We start from the raw sequence: 15,580 nt of genomic DNA, 5'->3' as shown, positions 1-15,580 counted from the left end.
ATCCGAATGGGAACGAAAAGCGAAATCGAGCGGTGCGATGCGATGCGAGGCGATGCGTTGCTTTTTTATGCAAATAATCAAAGACGACTGACGTACAGTGGGCCCTCAGCATATGCTCAAGCACACCGCCCACTGATTCCACTCGCATCGGTTGACAGTTCAGTCCGGAGAGAGGAAGCCCTCTGGTTGTGCCCAATTTTCGATGATGATGACTTCTGACACCGCCTCGGCACGGCGTTCTTTTGAACCAAATCGGTTTCCTCGATTCCTATCGCCGTCGAAGGCCAACCCCCAATTGTGGAATGAATGTGAATGGTCCTTCAGCCGTTGTCATGTTGGCCGCTCCCCCAGTCGATTCCTTTTGATGTTTGCCTTATGCACGCCCAGTCGGCCATTCGAGTGTCCATCTGCCTAGCCATCTGTGCGCAGTGCCCCCAATCCTAACCCAAACCCACAGTATTCCCCATTCAATCCCACTGACACAAACCGACTTATTTGGCTAATTGAACGCGGTTGGTCGTCGGCAGCACTTCATGCAGATCTGGCCCGGATAACTCCGCTCTTTTCCACTTCTCGGCCCGCTTATGCATGACACCTTGGCACTCCGGACAATCAGATTTGGTCACCCGGCCGGATGACATTAATTAAGCTAATTAATACCTATTGATCCTTGGGCAGTGCCAAAGTTTTTATTTCCGCCCGAAGGACGCAGAAGTGCCAAGATTCTTGGGCACTCCCTTGTATATTAAAAGTAGTAAGACATCTTATCAAATTTGCTTATTTCTAGCAGATAAAAATCTAGCAGATAAAAAATTGCAATTGTTTTAGTTACCTCGGGATATAGGAATTGATTGCGAAAGTACCTGAATAGTTACATTGAGTGAGTAGCCGCAGTGATTTCATAAGAAATTATTAATATAGAAACCTATGAAAACACAGATTTTATCACGAATTTATAGTTTCTGATGCACTGATTTTATCACGAGCTTATAGTTGCTCCCACTCGAAGAGCGCTTTCCCCTCCCTAAAAATAATTTAATAACTTCCGCCATATTGGTGGCCCCGAAATTGTTTACCCGCCGTAAACAATTTCCGCGGGCGCCAAAATAAGCATAATATTTTCCGCCTTTGTTTCCAGCATATCAATAACTCTTATCGGCGGTTTGGGGGCCGTGGCACGCCCACCGATTGTGCCACAACAACTCGAGCACGCAACAGGGGCAAAGTGCGGAAAGTGCGGAAAATGCGAGCACTCGAGCCTCTCGCTGCGCACAATAAAAAATTATAATCCAATTCCATTGTCCGTCGCCGGGGGGTGGGAGGTGGGAAAATACGGCAGACAACGACTGCGCTTATCGCCCGAAATGGGGCAGAACAATAAGGACACGGATGAGGATGGATGGATGGATGGATGGATGATGCACCGAGGCGGGGATGTAAGTCGAGCGTGAACTGCAGCGTAATCTCTTCCGGATATGATTGCGCCACCAAGTGCGAGGGATTGTCTGCCACCGGTGCTGTGACCTATCAGCTTTGTGTGCCGGCATCTTTGTGTCCCTTGTATCTTGTAGCTTGTATCCTGGCATCACTCGGCTCAGCTGAGTTCAGCCCAGCGCAATCTGCTGTGATTACAATTTCTTAAAAAGCTAAAGCTGCATTTTCCTTTCAATTACGAACGCCCTCGGCGGCTCCTAATGGCCACATAAGTGTATCTCCTGTGCCAACAATGTGCTGGCTGCTGGCTAAAAAAAAGGAGAACAAAACAACACTTAACCCACGTTAATTGTCGACTCTCTGAACTATGACATGATCCCCTGCCACTCCTCCACATCGAAAGTGTCCCATGTCAATGGCTGGCTGCCATTAGAAAAGAGGAAGCCACGGGGCGCTCAAGATGCGAGCGTTACAGAATTCCATTTGAGTACTTATAGTTTGGTCTTCTACACTGGCAGAAAGTTCCTGCCCCACTAGCCACTGCAATCAAACTTTAATTGACAGCGCAAGCTCTTGGTCAACGAAACTCTTGTCGATGCAAAGTGGTTGGAAAATGCTGTGTAGCTTTGAAATGCCTCCTAATAACTCATAATCAGCCGGATTAAAACATTGTAGGCATTTTTCATGGATCAGCGACTTTATCTGAGCTTTGCAGCTTAGTTCTGACCCTGCGATCCTTTCCCGCGGAAGAGCAGCTGACTTGGAGCACATTCTGGCTGGGGTGACATAAGGTTGCCTCGAGCTCGCTTTTCCGGGCAGCAGTTGCTCGACTTCCCAGCGAGGAGCGAGATGCGAGAGGCGAGAGGCCGGAAAACGATGACAATATGTGAGGGGATCGGCGCGCTGCTTGGCAACACATTGAAATGCATTCGAGTCGACGTAACACGGCTCAATTAGTGCGGTTCAGCGACTGCCAATGCAGCTTCTCCTGTCCTCCAGTGCTCCGCATCCGCATCAGCATCCACATCCTCGTCCTGCCCGAGTCCTTGCGATTCCATTGCTCCAGCCATTGTCCGCCTGTTCGCCTGCTCGCCTGGCTTTATGTCAACTTCTTGCACGCTTATTCACACCTGAGCACAAAACCGCACCGCGGGATTTTGCTGCCTGAGGAGTCACGAATGCGCCGCCAGCTTCCCAGTTTTCCACGCCGCATTTTCACATTTTCACATTTCCACGTTTCCACATTGGCGGGCAGCGAGGCGTCGCTCATTACGTGAAAAGCTGCTGCCACATTCCATTAATTAGTCCTCCTTAGTGTGGTCTGCTTCGCCGCCTTTTGACTTAGGAAAGGGTGGTCAGAATCTGGTATCGCATTCAGGCTAAAACAAGAGAGAGTGGGCGTGGCAACATCAGTAAGCAAACTAAAATCAACTTTCTAGCTTTTATAGTTCCTGAGATCTCGAAGTTCATATGGGCAGACAGATCACTAATATTTGTATATACCTTATACCTATGCTACATACTTTTCAACGAATTTAGTATGCCCTTTCCCTCTACGAGTAACGTTTATAACAAATTATACATATGTGACCATGAATGTTCTAGCTTAAGTTCAGAGTTTTTCAAATTTCTCGGCGTATCTGCTGTCAAAACACGTAAATAGAGTTCGTAACATTGAATATCCGGAATTTCGATAGCTTAAATAGACCAAAATGCCGTGTTTTTCAACGGACCGGCGCGAGCCCATGTATTTCGAGGACGTGCGTAGCCGTCGGGTCTTCATCAGTAGGGTTTTAATGATAGTGGCCGTGAGTACGCAGTACATGGGAGCTGAATGGGTTTGCTTCCATTAATACGAGTGTGCATTGCAGATAAACTTGATCGTAACCACGCTGATAATGACATACTGCATCTTCCATATGGGAGCGAGGAAGTTCTTACAGAAGCACTGGTACATTGGGTTAGTCGGACTGCTTGTTATAACTATGATTTCCATTTTGATGTGCTGCTGCAGTTTCCTGTTTCGCACCCCGTGCAAATACATATTGTTGGTAATATATGTATTGGCCCATGCCGCAGTGGTGTGCTGTGCAGCGGTTAAATATCATCCGAGACTGGTAGGTGGCTGGATATTTGTGAAGTACAATCTGTAAGATACGATACCACGGCGATTTTTAGATTTTTATAGCCGTGGGCAGTTGTGCCGGCATTGTGGTGTTGCTGTGTCTGTTCGCCAGATTTGCTCCTTGCGATTTCACCGGATGCTGGATCTTTGTTTTCGTGTTTTCCCTAGTAGTTATGATCATGGGAATCGTGACCATTTTCATCCCAAGCGTACGCATAGCGTATGTATCGCTTGGAGTACTCCTGTTCTGCTTGTATGTGGTGATTGATATCCAACTGATACTTGGCGGCACAAGCCACCAAAGCGAGTTCGACGAGGATGATTATGTAATAGCTGCCATGACACTATACAGCGACTTTGTATTCCTCTTTATATTTATACTGGACCTCATTGGTTTGTTAGATGACTAAGAATAAATATGCTTTTGAACCGCCTAATACCATTTCTTATTTTGGACTCACATGCTGGATCTTGGATCTTCGGATGGAGGCGACTCCTTTTAAATACTTATTTAGTATATAAACATGCCTATAACAGACCGTGTTATCTGAGTCCTTTGTTAAGACCAAGTGAAAATTTGACACATTTGTTGGCGAAAATCCAGGAGGTGTCACTGTTGATACTGCTGTGCTTAGAAAAGAGCCAGTTCACAATTGTATTATTTCAAAGAGTGCCCTGTTTCCATTGCCAATTTTGAATTGAATCAGACGAGGCCTAAAATCAACTTTCTGAAACATGAAGGAGTGCGAAGTGCAGAATTTCATAGATGGCTTGTCCCAGACATTTATGAAGCACAAAATGATGCGTAACTGCCAAATGGTCGAGATCCTGAACAAAGTGCGCTCCTGCGATTGCAAGCACAAACGAAGGCTAAACAACTGGCGAATGGTCAAGTCCGTCTGCAGGCAATCCGCATCCCGGGGCTGGATACGCTTTCTTATCGCCGCCTGCTTTGCATTGCTCCTGCTCATGTCCATCTACATGGTCCATGTGGCTAGAAGGTACAACCATGTGCGTGCCTACGGCAGCAGCGCCTGCGGCTCCACTTTGTTCTACAGCTACACGGACTGCGATGTGTTTTACTAGCCTGCGCTCACCTATATTTTTACCCAATTTTCCAATATATATAATGGTATGGTAGGTGCTTTCACTTCCAGCAAATGTTGCATAAACTAACATGTTTGTAGAGTAAAACCATCATGCTAACTCCAAAATGACGCCGAATCAATACACATTTTTCCCACTGCTCACTTCATTTTTGTATTTATTTTACCATGGTCCGAGATACACATTCGGGCGTTGATGGGTCCTGGGAAAGTTGGGTGGCCCAGGGCAGGGGCGTGTCTGGCATTATTGGGAACATTCGTGCTCAACCTTTCAACCTTTCACCCGCTTTATGATTGGACGCTGCCGTAAATTATGCATAAAGCATAAGGCCAGAAAGAGACCGAGCGACGGGAGCGAGAGGGAGGGAAGGAGTGCTGGCTTTCGGGGTGAGTCCATCATCGAACGTGCCATTCAGTTTTATTGGGTTATCGAGTGGGACAGGACCTTCCAGCCAGCCCCACCACCCCCCTTCCCCGTCCATGGAAGTGCCCGCTTGTTGGCCTAGCTCAATATTGACACACGTTAATTGAAGCCCGCCGGCTGCCAAAAGTATCAATGGCCATCCCTTAGCCGTGGGTCAGCGCCGAACTGAACAACCATTGCCTGCTCACATGGCGCTGAAGGGGAGGGGGGAGAGGTGGGTTTCCGGGTGGGCGGAACTCTGGGGTGGACCTTGGTGGAGTCCCAAGGGTAAAAACTCATGAATGCAACCATGTAAAGGGTAGGGTACAAATTTATTGTATACCCGTGCCTAGTGCCCCAAAGAATATGTCGTTAATTTGGGGATAACTTTAAAGAAAGTTCACCCTCATGCTGGACTTTTGGGCTGGTGGGGTGGCCCAACCGATTGTGCCCCACATGTCGCCCGATTACGTCACCTGCTGCGCGGTCATCTCTTTGCAGGCTGTAATAAACACTGATTGCCAGGGTAACTTTAAACGCTTCCTAATTGACTCATACACGGGGTTAGCCGAACTTTACCTTTGTTCAGTAAACGTTGAATTATGTTTTATTACATGGCTTTCAATATTTCTTAGGCGTAACAATACACAATTCCTGCAGTTAGTCGTTTTAGTCGCTTGTAGATGAGTATATTATTTGGTTCTGAATGATGCCCATCCCATCTATAAATCTAGTGAGTAAGCTATCGGCAATCCTGCTGCCATATGACGTTTGCATATGTGCAGGATCTTTGAGGGATTAGATGTCCTAGACCCCAAAATCTTCGCCGCCAAATCGAGAAGAGTTCAGGCCATAAGTTCAAGGGGTCTCGGGGGTTTAGTCGTTAAGAGAATGGGCCTCGCGATTTTTGGTTAAAAGAAATCAGTAGTAAAAATAAGAAACAGTTAAATGTTTTCAAAAATTATGCATTATGTATTATTTTCGCTTTGAATTAGTTGTTTTTTTAGTTTAGTTCGGAGTTTAGATAGCATAATTAACGTAAGTGTGGGTTTTTCCTATTTGAAGTTAAATTTAATACATTTTGTTTAGTTGTAAATTATTGTAATGTAAATTTTAGGACTAATTCAAGTTCATATCTAGGTATATATGTATATTTATAGGTAGTGTTATAATTGTTGTAAATACAATCGAATAATTAACTAATACAGAATAATTACAGAACAAATTGATTGGAAATTGATTTTTCGCTCTGATCAAAAGTCTGAATATCTTTGATTCTTCTCATAAGCAATTCCCAGATAATCATTTGTGGCATGTCTAGATGCATATAAATATAATGTGAGTAGGCATACATAGTATATGGGTATAAATTGAAATTTTGGAATATTCAAATTTGACACACATTTCTCGTACTTTTGTCTTTTTCATTTGGAGTGATTCACAAACAGAACGTCAACAAAAAAGAGCAAATAAATCATACAGAAAGAAGGCATAGACTAAGCGCACTTTGTAACATTTCGCTCGACTCCTCCGGTCCGGTCCGGTCATTCCGTATCATTCCGCCTTAAACTCAAATAACACTTAACACGTACATAAACTGCTTATTAAACTTAACATTTACAGAATTTAATTCAAGCTAAACGCAATCGGTTGCCGTATAAATTATTGTTAAAAGAAATGCACACGCGCACAAAAACGAAACATATAACTTAGCGGCTACGCAACTTGAACTAATTACTAAGAAAATAAATTTACATCAACTGTGAATGTTTATTAATTACAAATTAGTGGTTGCTTGCTTGATTTCCTTGCCATTCGCCTGTGTGTGTGGTTTCAGTTAAATAAATAGTTGTTGGTTAGTCCTCCCCGCAGATCCTCTGCCCTCGTTTAGTCATTTAGTCTATCCTAAGCTCTACACACTAGGAGTTATTCTCACAGTCATCGGGTTTGTGCTTCGTGCGTAAATTGCTCAAAAGATCGGCACAGTTGTTGACCATCATCAGATAGTCTCCGTTGTCAGCGTTCAGCTGATCGTGGTTCAATCCCCCACTACCACCCACTCCTAATCCTCCGCCCATTCCGCCTCCGTTGTTCGTCTTCTCCGCTTGTCTGCAAAAAAGATGCAATATTGGTCAGTACTCTGGACAGGAGGACAGGAGCATTGCATGAGCATACAGTTCTTTATTTGAAAACCGTAGACTCATACTAAACTATCAATCCTACCGATTGGTGATGCTGCTTAGCATATTCCTGGACATGATGAGGGCGTTCTCCAGTTCCTTCAGCAGCAGTGAATTCTTCAGATTCGCATGCAGCTGCATAGCTGCCTGTGTGGTTGTATAAAGTTTATTGATCACATTGTGTACTTGGGCTTCCGCTGCAAGGAAATTCACTTTAAGTAAAGATATGATGCACATTTTTATAAATAGTTTCTTACGATCTGTGCCCTCGTAATCCTCCGTGGAAGTCACACCGCTCCGCTGTTTGGCATTTCCGCCGGGGCCGCCACTATTGTTTATCATCAGCTTGCTCTTGTGATCGAAGGCCAGGTTTCTAGGTCTTGGTGGCACAATGGGCTTGTTGTTGACAGTGCTATTGGGCGTCTCCTCGGAGCTGGAGTCGTCCTGCATGGGCGTGGCTAATGGGGGCGTAACATAATTAGTTCAGATCGAAGGAGGACGAAACTAGCACACTCACCACTGCTAAAGTTTGGCGCCTTTCGCCGATTGTTGTTGACATTGTTAGTCTTGTTGCTGTACTGGCGATTCGCAGCTGTATATGGGTTAGATTAGTTAGTTGAATTATTTTATATTTAAAATAATATGTTCACTCACCAATGGGTCCATTACTGCGTCCCTGTCCGTTGCTGGCACTCCGCAAGCGGTTGCTGTCCTCGGGTTCCGAGTCGCTCTACATAGAAATGAAAAGGGAATATTAAATTTCAGAATGCAAAACGAGTTGGTTGCTGAATACTTACACCCTGATTGAGTACGTTCATTGAGTTGCTGGAGGCACCCAGTCCAGTTTTGCCCTGCAAACTGTTCCTTTTGCTGGCCGATCGCGAGACGTTTCCATTTCGGTGCTGGACCTGCGGCTTCTGTGGAGTGCCATTCTGCGATTTTCCAGCTGCAAAGTCAGTCCAAAAATTAACAATTAGAACTTATGATTTTTACCAGGGTTATAGGACCGAGGGTGCTTACGCTTGCCAAAGTTGCCCATGTGCAGGTCGCTCAGCGAGCAGGCGCGGCGTATGGAGGACTCCTCGATGGGCATGGGATTGAGCGTTTTGGGATTGCCTGAAATGTGGGTCAGAGATTAGTTTCGGCTCGGGTCATGCGGTTATAGTAATTTGTGTGCTAGGATATCGAGAAATGGAGGGTGGTGGTCAATAAGGGGAAATAAAAACTAGTAAATAACTGTGGGTGCGCAAATGAAGGTGGCGGAAAACTCAAGAGGCACAACAACCAAGGCGGAAATGGGGCTCAAACCTGGCTCCATCCTCAAAACAACAGTCTGTCTGATGGCATCGTGATCAGCGCTAGCTGCAGTGATCTCGGTGTTTTCCGGATCTCCGCTCTCGTCGTCGGCTATCACTTCCTTGGCCAACTCCACGCCCTGGCTGTTGTAGATGCCAGTGAAATCGGTGCTCTCGAGGACATCTGGTAAGCTGCAGTTTCTGCGTATATTCCTCGCATAGGCGCACAGATCCGAGGCATCTTTGGATGCCAGATCCTCATCTTCTGTGGGATCTTCGCCTCTGGCCAGCATGTCAAAGTTCATGGTCAAACTTTTCACATAGCCCTTCTCCTTGGCATTGCAGTTGAAGGGCCTCAATCGTGATTCGGTGGCCAAGCGTATTTGCTCCATTTTGTTCTCCTCCATGGCGATTAACTTCTCGATGATGTCGATCTTTTTGGCTATATTCTGGCACTGATGGCTGGTGGAGCTGCCTGCTCCTTTTGCTTTTGCTTTTCCCTTTCCACTTCCTCCCTTTCCGCTGATCTTCCCAGCGTTGTCAAGGTTTTTCCGATACTTCTCCCGCTCCTGTTGTATCTCATCCACCACTGCTTGGAGTTGGGGCTTGGTGTACAGTTTGAGAGACTGCATATTTTCCAGATTTTCCGGGGCATTTCCGTTCTCCGCGAAATACATTTCGAAACTGCGCTCTCCATAATCGCTGGGCAGGCTGCCCACTTCCATTTCCGGCGGCTCCTCCTCTCTGGCCTGTCTTTCCCTCTTGGCACTGGGCGTATACTTGATCTGCGAGACTGTATTGAAGCGCACAGAGATCTTTGGCCTATTTTTCTGCCTCACACTGGTGGCCCTTCGACTGCTTTCGCTGGTATCAAAGCGGGAGACTTTCTTCAGACAACTCTGGGTCGCTGATCCTCCAGCCAGAGCTCCAGAACTTACTGAGCTTCGCATCGCCGGCCTCCGTTGCTGTTCCCGCTCCCTTTGCTTTTCCTTTTCAAATTTCTGTAAGTTATGCTCGAATTGCTGGACAACACTGGCGGTTCTCGACTGGGATTTCTGTTTTTGCTGCTTCTCCATGTGGGTCAAGGTGCTGACTAGATTGTGAGGTTTCGCCGGCACCGGCGGCTTGGGTTTCAATGGTTTCCTCACAAAGAGATTGTCTCCTGATTGCATGGGATTCGAATTCCTTTGCTGTCGCTGTTGGGCGAAGTCCGTACTTAAGGACTTGTTAACACCTGAGGTATATTGCTTATTCTTGGATCGCAGAGTGGGTATATTTTCAGAGACCTGAACCTGGGCTATCCTGGGATATGTCTTAGAACTGGGCAGTGGTTTCAGTGGCTCCAGATTGTAGCCCGTGACATCGAAGCTATCCGTTGTTGTGGAATGCTGTTGTCGCATATAGTAGTCGAAGCTGCCATAGGCATTGGGGCTGTTCCCGTACGACTTGGAAACCGGACCGTGGATAATAAAGTTGCGGATGCCGGCATGGCGCTGTTGAAGAACAGCCACCTGAGTTTGTGGATACTCCAGGGGAGCACTCTGGCAATCACTTTCGTCCGACAGTACGCTCTCCAAGCTGTTGCAATAGCTTCCAGGACCATCGCCATCGGAAAGCAGAGACAGTGACTCCTGACTCTGCTGGCCGGTGAGGAAGAAACTGGCACTGGAATGGCGCTGGGTCTCCAGAAATCTGGCCTCGTCCAGTCTCCTCTGACTGGCTGCAAATTGCTCGGGCTGCAGAATATCGGAGAGGGACACTTTTCTCTCGCACTGGTAAAACTCCCTGTAAACATAATACTGTGTAGTTCGGCCAGTGGGCGTGGAATCGCCAGTGGAACCCAGTCCTCCCAAGTTCCTCAGATTCGCTGGCATGGAGTACGAGGCTGGGATACTGGGCTCATCCAAATCGCCGTATTTCCGGGTGATCTCATCAATCATCTTTTCCGTATCAGCATGGATCATATCCAGAATGGTTCTAGCATCATCAGCATAAACAGAGTGTCTTTTAGGTTCGCCGAGCAGAGCACCTCTCTCGTTTCCCTCCGCAGACCATTCCACCTCTTCGTGGACTGGAGACACTGGACAAGATTTGTAGTGCTTCAGGATGCTCGGCGTACGCCTGTTATTCCCAGCTGGATTCCTCTTCGCCCTTTGTTGTTGCTGCTGCTGCTGCTGTTGACGGTGCTGCGGCTGGGAATGCGAACGCATTCCAGATGAGGAACCCGCTGCAGATCCTCCAAATGGTACACCTGGAGGCGGATGGATCTGATGCACGCCCACGTGATGTGGATAGGGCGGATAGTGCTGCTGAACCTGTCGCATCGTCTGGAAGTTCTGCTGCAACTTCGATTTCGGGGCAGCACAGTTGAAGAATTGCTGGGAGGCGGGAGGCGCATATTGCTGATGTGGCTCCTTCGGAATTTGGTATTGCTGCTGCACTGGTGGCTGGAGCTGCTGCTGGGTGTTCGTGGGTGCAGCAGTAGCTGTTGCGTTTTGAGGACTAGTATACTGCGAAGTGTCATGGGAGGCAACTAATGGGGTTAGTCAAAGTATCGTTAAGGGGGCAAATTGATCACAAATGGTAACCATTTGTAATACATTAGTTTTACCGCAGATGTCACAAATAGGAGAGCAATATTTAAAGAGAGATAGACAACACAGAGAGAGAGAGCAAACAACGGGAGAAAGAGTTTTTGGTTATATTAGCCTACTGTTCAACTTGGAGGGGATATTCATTTGGTTTACAGCTGTCTGGGCTCCCTATTTCCCCAACCCCTTACCTGGCTTCGTGTAACGTCCTGGTCCTCCGCCTGCATTCCTCGATCCATCCAAGTTGGCTGCCAGACTCAGGTCCGATATGCTATGGCTTCCCCGGAGGGGTCTATGGCCTACCTGTGGGTCAAACAATGTTAGATGAATAAGCGAACGTAACCGGAAATGTAAGTTAGCAAAACACCCAGCCTAGACTGTCAATATATTAGTTGAAGAACATCAACACACAAACATTAGTAACCGCAAAATTATATGGTATTGTTGTTAGGCGTTTGTTGTTGGAGTGAAGTTTTGGGATTGAGTCAGTAAATGGTGAGTGGTTTTCCGGTTCCTCAACTTGCTCGAGTGCTGCGATATGGAGTGGAAGGCTGAGGGGATCGCTGATCTGCAGCTCACTCCACTCATGAGACCGAGCAAGTTTTTCATGATCGCTAGCTTAGGCTATTTTTAGAAACAGCTTAGTGTGATGGGAATTTGGTTTTCCTGGAGTCACGAAGCATCGGTGGTTCAGTGGTAGAATGCTCGCCTGCCACGCGGGCGGCCCGGGTTCGATTCCCGGCCGATGCAACGAACTTTTTTGGTTTTTAATTTTTAGTATTTAAGAAATTAGTTAAATTTAGAGCGAATTCGGATTGTATTGGTTTTAGAGGGTAAATATTTTTACTTGTAAGCGTGATTGAATTTATTTACTATATGCTGTACTGTTTGCAATGTAGTGCGTTAGGTCATTCTCCCGTATGTTTAAAAGCATTGTCAAAATGTAACTGCCTAAAGCATCGTTAGGTAAGCAAAAGGTCTTTAGATTCCAACATAAATCGGCTCACCTCCGCTATAGCATTCAACCTTGTGTTGCCATTTTTGCGCGTACCCTAAACACACAAATTCGGTCAGGGAATTAATATTTTTTGGTTTTTTTTTTGGGTGCATGTGTTTTTTGGGTGGGAGGTTGGAGGTTGGAGATTGGAGGACGGACCAGACACCAAAAACAAATAAGGGACACATATAAAAATACAGAAGAACAACAAAAGAAAAACACAAATTAAATGGGCAAATAAAAGTGCTCGGAAAATGGAAAACCGACGAAGCAGTAAAGTACACTGAGAGAAAGGTCACTCCTGAGCCCCAGCACTTACATTCTCCAGTTGCTGCTTGACCTTGTTGATGACCTGCAGCAGCTCCTCCTTTTTGGTGCTCGTATACGACTTGGTGATGGTGGGCGGGGCCGCCACGCCCTTCCCATTCTCCGTATTGTGCTTGGCGCTGATGCTGCGGCGACCTGAAAGATGAAGGTATATGCAATTAAAGCCATAAAGAGGATTTCGACAAGATGAAATAATATCTTACTGCTGCCACCCCTTTCCATGGGCGTTGCTAGTCCCGGTCCCTCTGGCAAGGCGGCGTGCAGGAAGCTGTTGCTGCTGCTCTGGGGCAGATTTTCCGAGCTGCCGCCCAACGTGGAGGCCAGCGACCGCTCGGCATTTTCGGCACTGGGCGTGGAGCCTTCGTCTTCGGTATCGGAGGTCCCAGTTCCGGTGCTCGCCGTATGCGAACTTCCATTTCCGCTGAGGGCCGAGGGGGTAAGCTGAAGGCCGGACTTTTCAAACTTCTGACGGCGCACCGATTTGCGCAGCTCATCCTCGTTCATGGCCGTGACCTTGAAATCTCTGCAGGGAAATAAGCATTCGTTTACTTTATTTGCTACTGTAACTAAATTGGGTGTACTAACGTTGGTGTGCTGGGCGCGAGATTGTTGTAGAACATTCCGTGATCGGAGCTAGTTCTCTCTCCATCGGAGATGTCCTCCACATCCCCATCGTGATCATGGGTGTGGGTATCAAACCGCAGACCCGGCTTCAACCGTTTATCCGGCAACTGGAGACGCTGTTGAGCAGCTCCAGAACCCGTCGACATGGCACCGTTGGAGGCAGAAACAGCCATCGAGGAAACGGAGGACACAGTGACCACCGTTCCGTTGTTGCTGCTGCCAATGAACTTGAGTTCGCCCCTTCGCGTCTCCATCCCAGAATCGATGGAGGAGTCCTCGCTCAAGTAGGTTTGATTGTACGTAATGTCCTTGGAAGAGGCACTATTGTAATCAGAGGTCTGGACATTCACACCACTGTGACCACCTACAGATGAAACGGTTCCCAAGGGACTTTCGGAGTTGGAGCGCAGGTCATCGGCCGTTTCCAATTGAGTGCTCCTCTGGGCCCATCTTCCCCTTGCCCGGGGTGCCAGTCCTGGCATCTGTTGACTGGGCGATGAGCTCAGATTTCCCATCGATGAAGCAGCATGCATGCCAGGCACAGTTGCAGATCCACCACTGGGCGTGGGTATGGACAAGGCACCACTATCCGAATCCGCTGCTGCTTTTCGCATCGCCCACTGAGGCAGTTGACCCACATCGGAGAACCTTTCAGCCACTCCAAACTTGGGCTGCAATTGCGGCTGCTCTATTTCACTGGTGGGCGATTCCAGGACAATACCATCCGGTGGCGAAATTGGAGCCAAGGGGCGTGGCAACGGAGCATGCCCGGATCTGAGACGCTGTTGCGACATCCTGGCCTGCATGGTCACTATCATATCGTGCGGCACTTGCCATATGAAAATACAACCGTCGCCACTTGCGGATATTAAATGTCTGCAATCGTTGGTGAACTTCAGTCCCGTGACCAACTCGCTGTGACCATACATCCTTGCCATGCACTCGCTCGAGTAGTAATCATAAACAGCAAGCGTTTTATCCGTGCAGGAAGTGGCCACATAGATGCCACTGGGATCCAGACTGAGTTTAATCAGACTCCCTTCGTCTGAATGGGAGCCCTTGAAGGTCTTTGTTTGCTTGGCATTCTGGGTTCCGTAAACCCGCACGTTGCGATCCTGGCAGGCGGTCAAAATGTGCTTGGCATTCGAGTCCACCTCCATGTCGTACAACGTCGTCTTTCCTGAGGTGTTGGTGCCTCTCATGAAGATACTTCCCTGTAAAAGAAGGAGGTTAGATCACCTAGGTCATAGACAGCAATACAAGACTCACCTGAAAACTCCTAAACATAATGGACTTGTCGGCGCCACAACTGATCATCTGGAAGTTGAGTCCTGCACCCACAAACTTGATGGAGGTGATGGAGGAGCTGTGATCATCCAGCGTTTGTAGCAGTAGGTAGTTCTGTGCCACGTCGAACACATGGATCAGTCGATCCCTACTGGCACTGGCTAACAACTTTCGCTCGATCTTCTCGTTTGAATACTCCAAGCACAACACCTCAGACTCATGGGCTTCGATGGTAGTGAGCAGGCGCAAATTGACCAGACTGTACACACGTATGTTGCCGCACCGATCTCCACTGGCCAAGTGCTGCAGTTCCGGACTGATCTTGATGCACCGCACTCCATTCCTTCCATCGTAGGAGGAGTTTCCAGCTTTATCGAACAGAGACGAACCCTGATCCTTGATAAACTGCAGTTCCTCGTCGCTGTAGACGATCTTCAGCAGCTCCTTGGAGTAGATGTTCCTTCGGTAGATGTCGTTGTTGGTGCATCCATCCAATCCCCAGACACGGATCGTGTCGTCCGAGGAGCAGGTGACGAAGCATTCCTCTGGGAGGGTCTGCGACGGATCCCGCTCCACGTTATATGGCACTGTCTCCACGCCCCAGATGCAAGTGGAGTGATAAAGGAACGAGTGCGACTTGCCCACTCGTGAGATGTCGCGCAGATCCCAGATGTAAAGAGAGTGATCGTTGTAGACGCAGCTCACCTGAAAAAAACATTCGGAATGAGTATTTAATTATTTCCCAACTATTTGAAAGACCCTACCTTGGAACGCTGTTCGTCGAACACCATGGCAATGCAGTCGGGGAACTTGGCCTGCTGTGGCACCGACATGATGTGGTTGATCTGGATGCCCTGGGCCACATCCACGCCCAAGTAATGAGTTCTGGGCAGAGTGGTCACGTATTCCAGCGTGGCCGCATTGAAGATGCGTATGATGGACTCCGCACAGCCCACGAGGATGAATCTCTCATTCACGCAGATACAGTTGGCATTGGAGGTGCGGCACTGCACCCACTTGTCCAGCAGACGGCGGGAGCTGAACTCCACCAAGTGTCCTTGCCGCGTAATGGCGTACGTGCTCTCCGCACAGATCCCCTTGCCACATGCCACCGCACAGAAGTCGTTGTCCCGCAAGTCGCCCAGAATGGCGCTCCGACCCATCAGGGGAATAGGATCCTTGTACTGCAAAGGACGTAAATCATTAGCTTC

At 47.8% G+C, this 15,580-nt stretch overlaps 3 protein-coding genes and 1 non-coding gene across 18 annotated transcripts in view; 3 read left to right on the top strand and 1 right to left on the bottom strand.

Annotated features, from left to right (window-relative positions):
• The first annotated feature begins 3,146 nt into the window (after positions 1-3,146).
• Positions 3,147-3,986, top strand: LOC6541122 (protein lifeguard 3). The gene is made up of 3 exons (XM_001968297.3): positions 3,147-3,242; positions 3,306-3,551; positions 3,613-3,986. The coding sequence occupies exons 1-3, from the start codon at positions 3,147-3,149 to the stop codon at positions 3,967-3,969; spliced, it is 699 nt and encodes a 232-aa protein (XP_001968333.2). The 3' UTR covers positions 3,970-3,986.
• A 308-nt stretch (positions 3,987-4,294) lies between these two features.
• LOC6542527 lies at positions 4,295-4,645 on the top strand. Its single transcript, XM_001968296.3, has one exon. It carries the CDS (start codon positions 4,295-4,297, stop codon positions 4,643-4,645), a length of 351 nt encoding a protein of 116 aa, XP_001968332.1.
• A 1,557-nt stretch (positions 4,646-6,202) lies between these two features.
• Positions 6,203-15,580, bottom strand: part of LOC6542991 (mitogen-activated protein kinase-binding protein 1) — a 59,201-nt gene continuing 49,823 nt past the window's right edge. For 5 of the 15 annotated variants that reach the window (XM_026979667.1, XM_026979663.1, XM_015159775.2 and 2 more), the window contains 15 exons: positions 15,134-15,553; positions 14,352-15,074; positions 13,044-14,296; positions 12,662-12,981; positions 12,451-12,593; positions 12,142-12,186; positions 11,326-11,437; positions 8,557-11,076; positions 8,269-8,364; positions 8,046-8,194; positions 7,903-7,978; positions 7,766-7,840; positions 7,506-7,706; positions 7,292-7,445; positions 6,203-7,177 (listed from right to left, as the gene is read on the bottom strand). In XM_026979667.1, coding sequence (XP_026835468.1) covers positions 6,988-7,177; positions 7,292-7,445; positions 7,506-7,706; positions 7,766-7,840; positions 7,903-7,978; positions 8,046-8,194; positions 8,269-8,364; positions 8,557-11,076; positions 11,326-11,437; positions 12,142-12,186; positions 12,451-12,593; positions 12,662-12,981; positions 13,044-14,296; positions 14,352-15,074; positions 15,134-15,553 — 6,477 coding nt within the window. In that variant the 3' untranslated portion in view covers positions 6,203-6,987. Of the gene's footprint in view, positions 7,178-7,291; positions 7,446-7,505; positions 7,707-7,765; positions 7,841-7,902; positions 7,979-8,045; positions 8,195-8,268; positions 8,365-8,556; positions 11,077-11,325; positions 11,438-12,141; positions 12,187-12,450; positions 12,594-12,661; positions 12,982-13,043; positions 14,297-14,351; positions 15,075-15,133; positions 15,554-15,580 lie in introns of those variants that run through there. The other 10 variants (XM_026979670.1, XM_026979665.1, XM_001968295.3 and 7 more) reach the window with 5 other exon arrangements.
• On the top strand, positions 11,814-11,884 carry Trnag-gcc. The gene has a single exon. It is a non-coding gene; the product is annotated as a tRNA-Gly (tRNA).

Source organism: Drosophila erecta, unplaced genomic scaffold (genome assembly GCF_003286155.1).
Source record: "Drosophila erecta strain 14021-0224.00,06,07 unplaced genomic scaffold, DereRS2 tig00000055-arrow-pilon, whole genome shotgun sequence".
Classification (NCBI taxonomy): domain Eukaryota; kingdom Metazoa; phylum Arthropoda; class Insecta; order Diptera; family Drosophilidae; genus Drosophila; species Drosophila erecta.
Note: the sequence above shows the minus strand (reverse complement) of the source record. Positions and strands in the feature narration are given on the sequence as shown.

What these genes read in the sequence shown, in the direction of transcription:
- LOC6541122 (XM_001968297.3), top strand. Translation starts at nt 3,147, where the DNA reads ATGCCGTGTTTTTCAACGGACCGGCGCGAGCCCATGTATTTCGAGGAC. An exon ending in GGGTTTTAATGATAGTGGCC is followed by an intron (nt 3,243 to 3,305) that starts GTGAGTACGCAG and finishes TGTGCATTGCAG; the next exon opens with ATAAACTTGATCGTAACCAC. An exon ending in TTAAATATCATCCGAGACTG is followed by an intron (nt 3,552 to 3,612) that starts GTAGGTGGCTGG and finishes GGCGATTTTTAG; the next exon opens with ATTTTTATAGCCGTGGGCAG.
- LOC6542527 (XM_001968296.3), top strand. Translation starts at nt 4,295, where the DNA reads ATGAAGGAGTGCGAAGTGCAGAATTTCATAGATGGCTTGTCCCAGACA.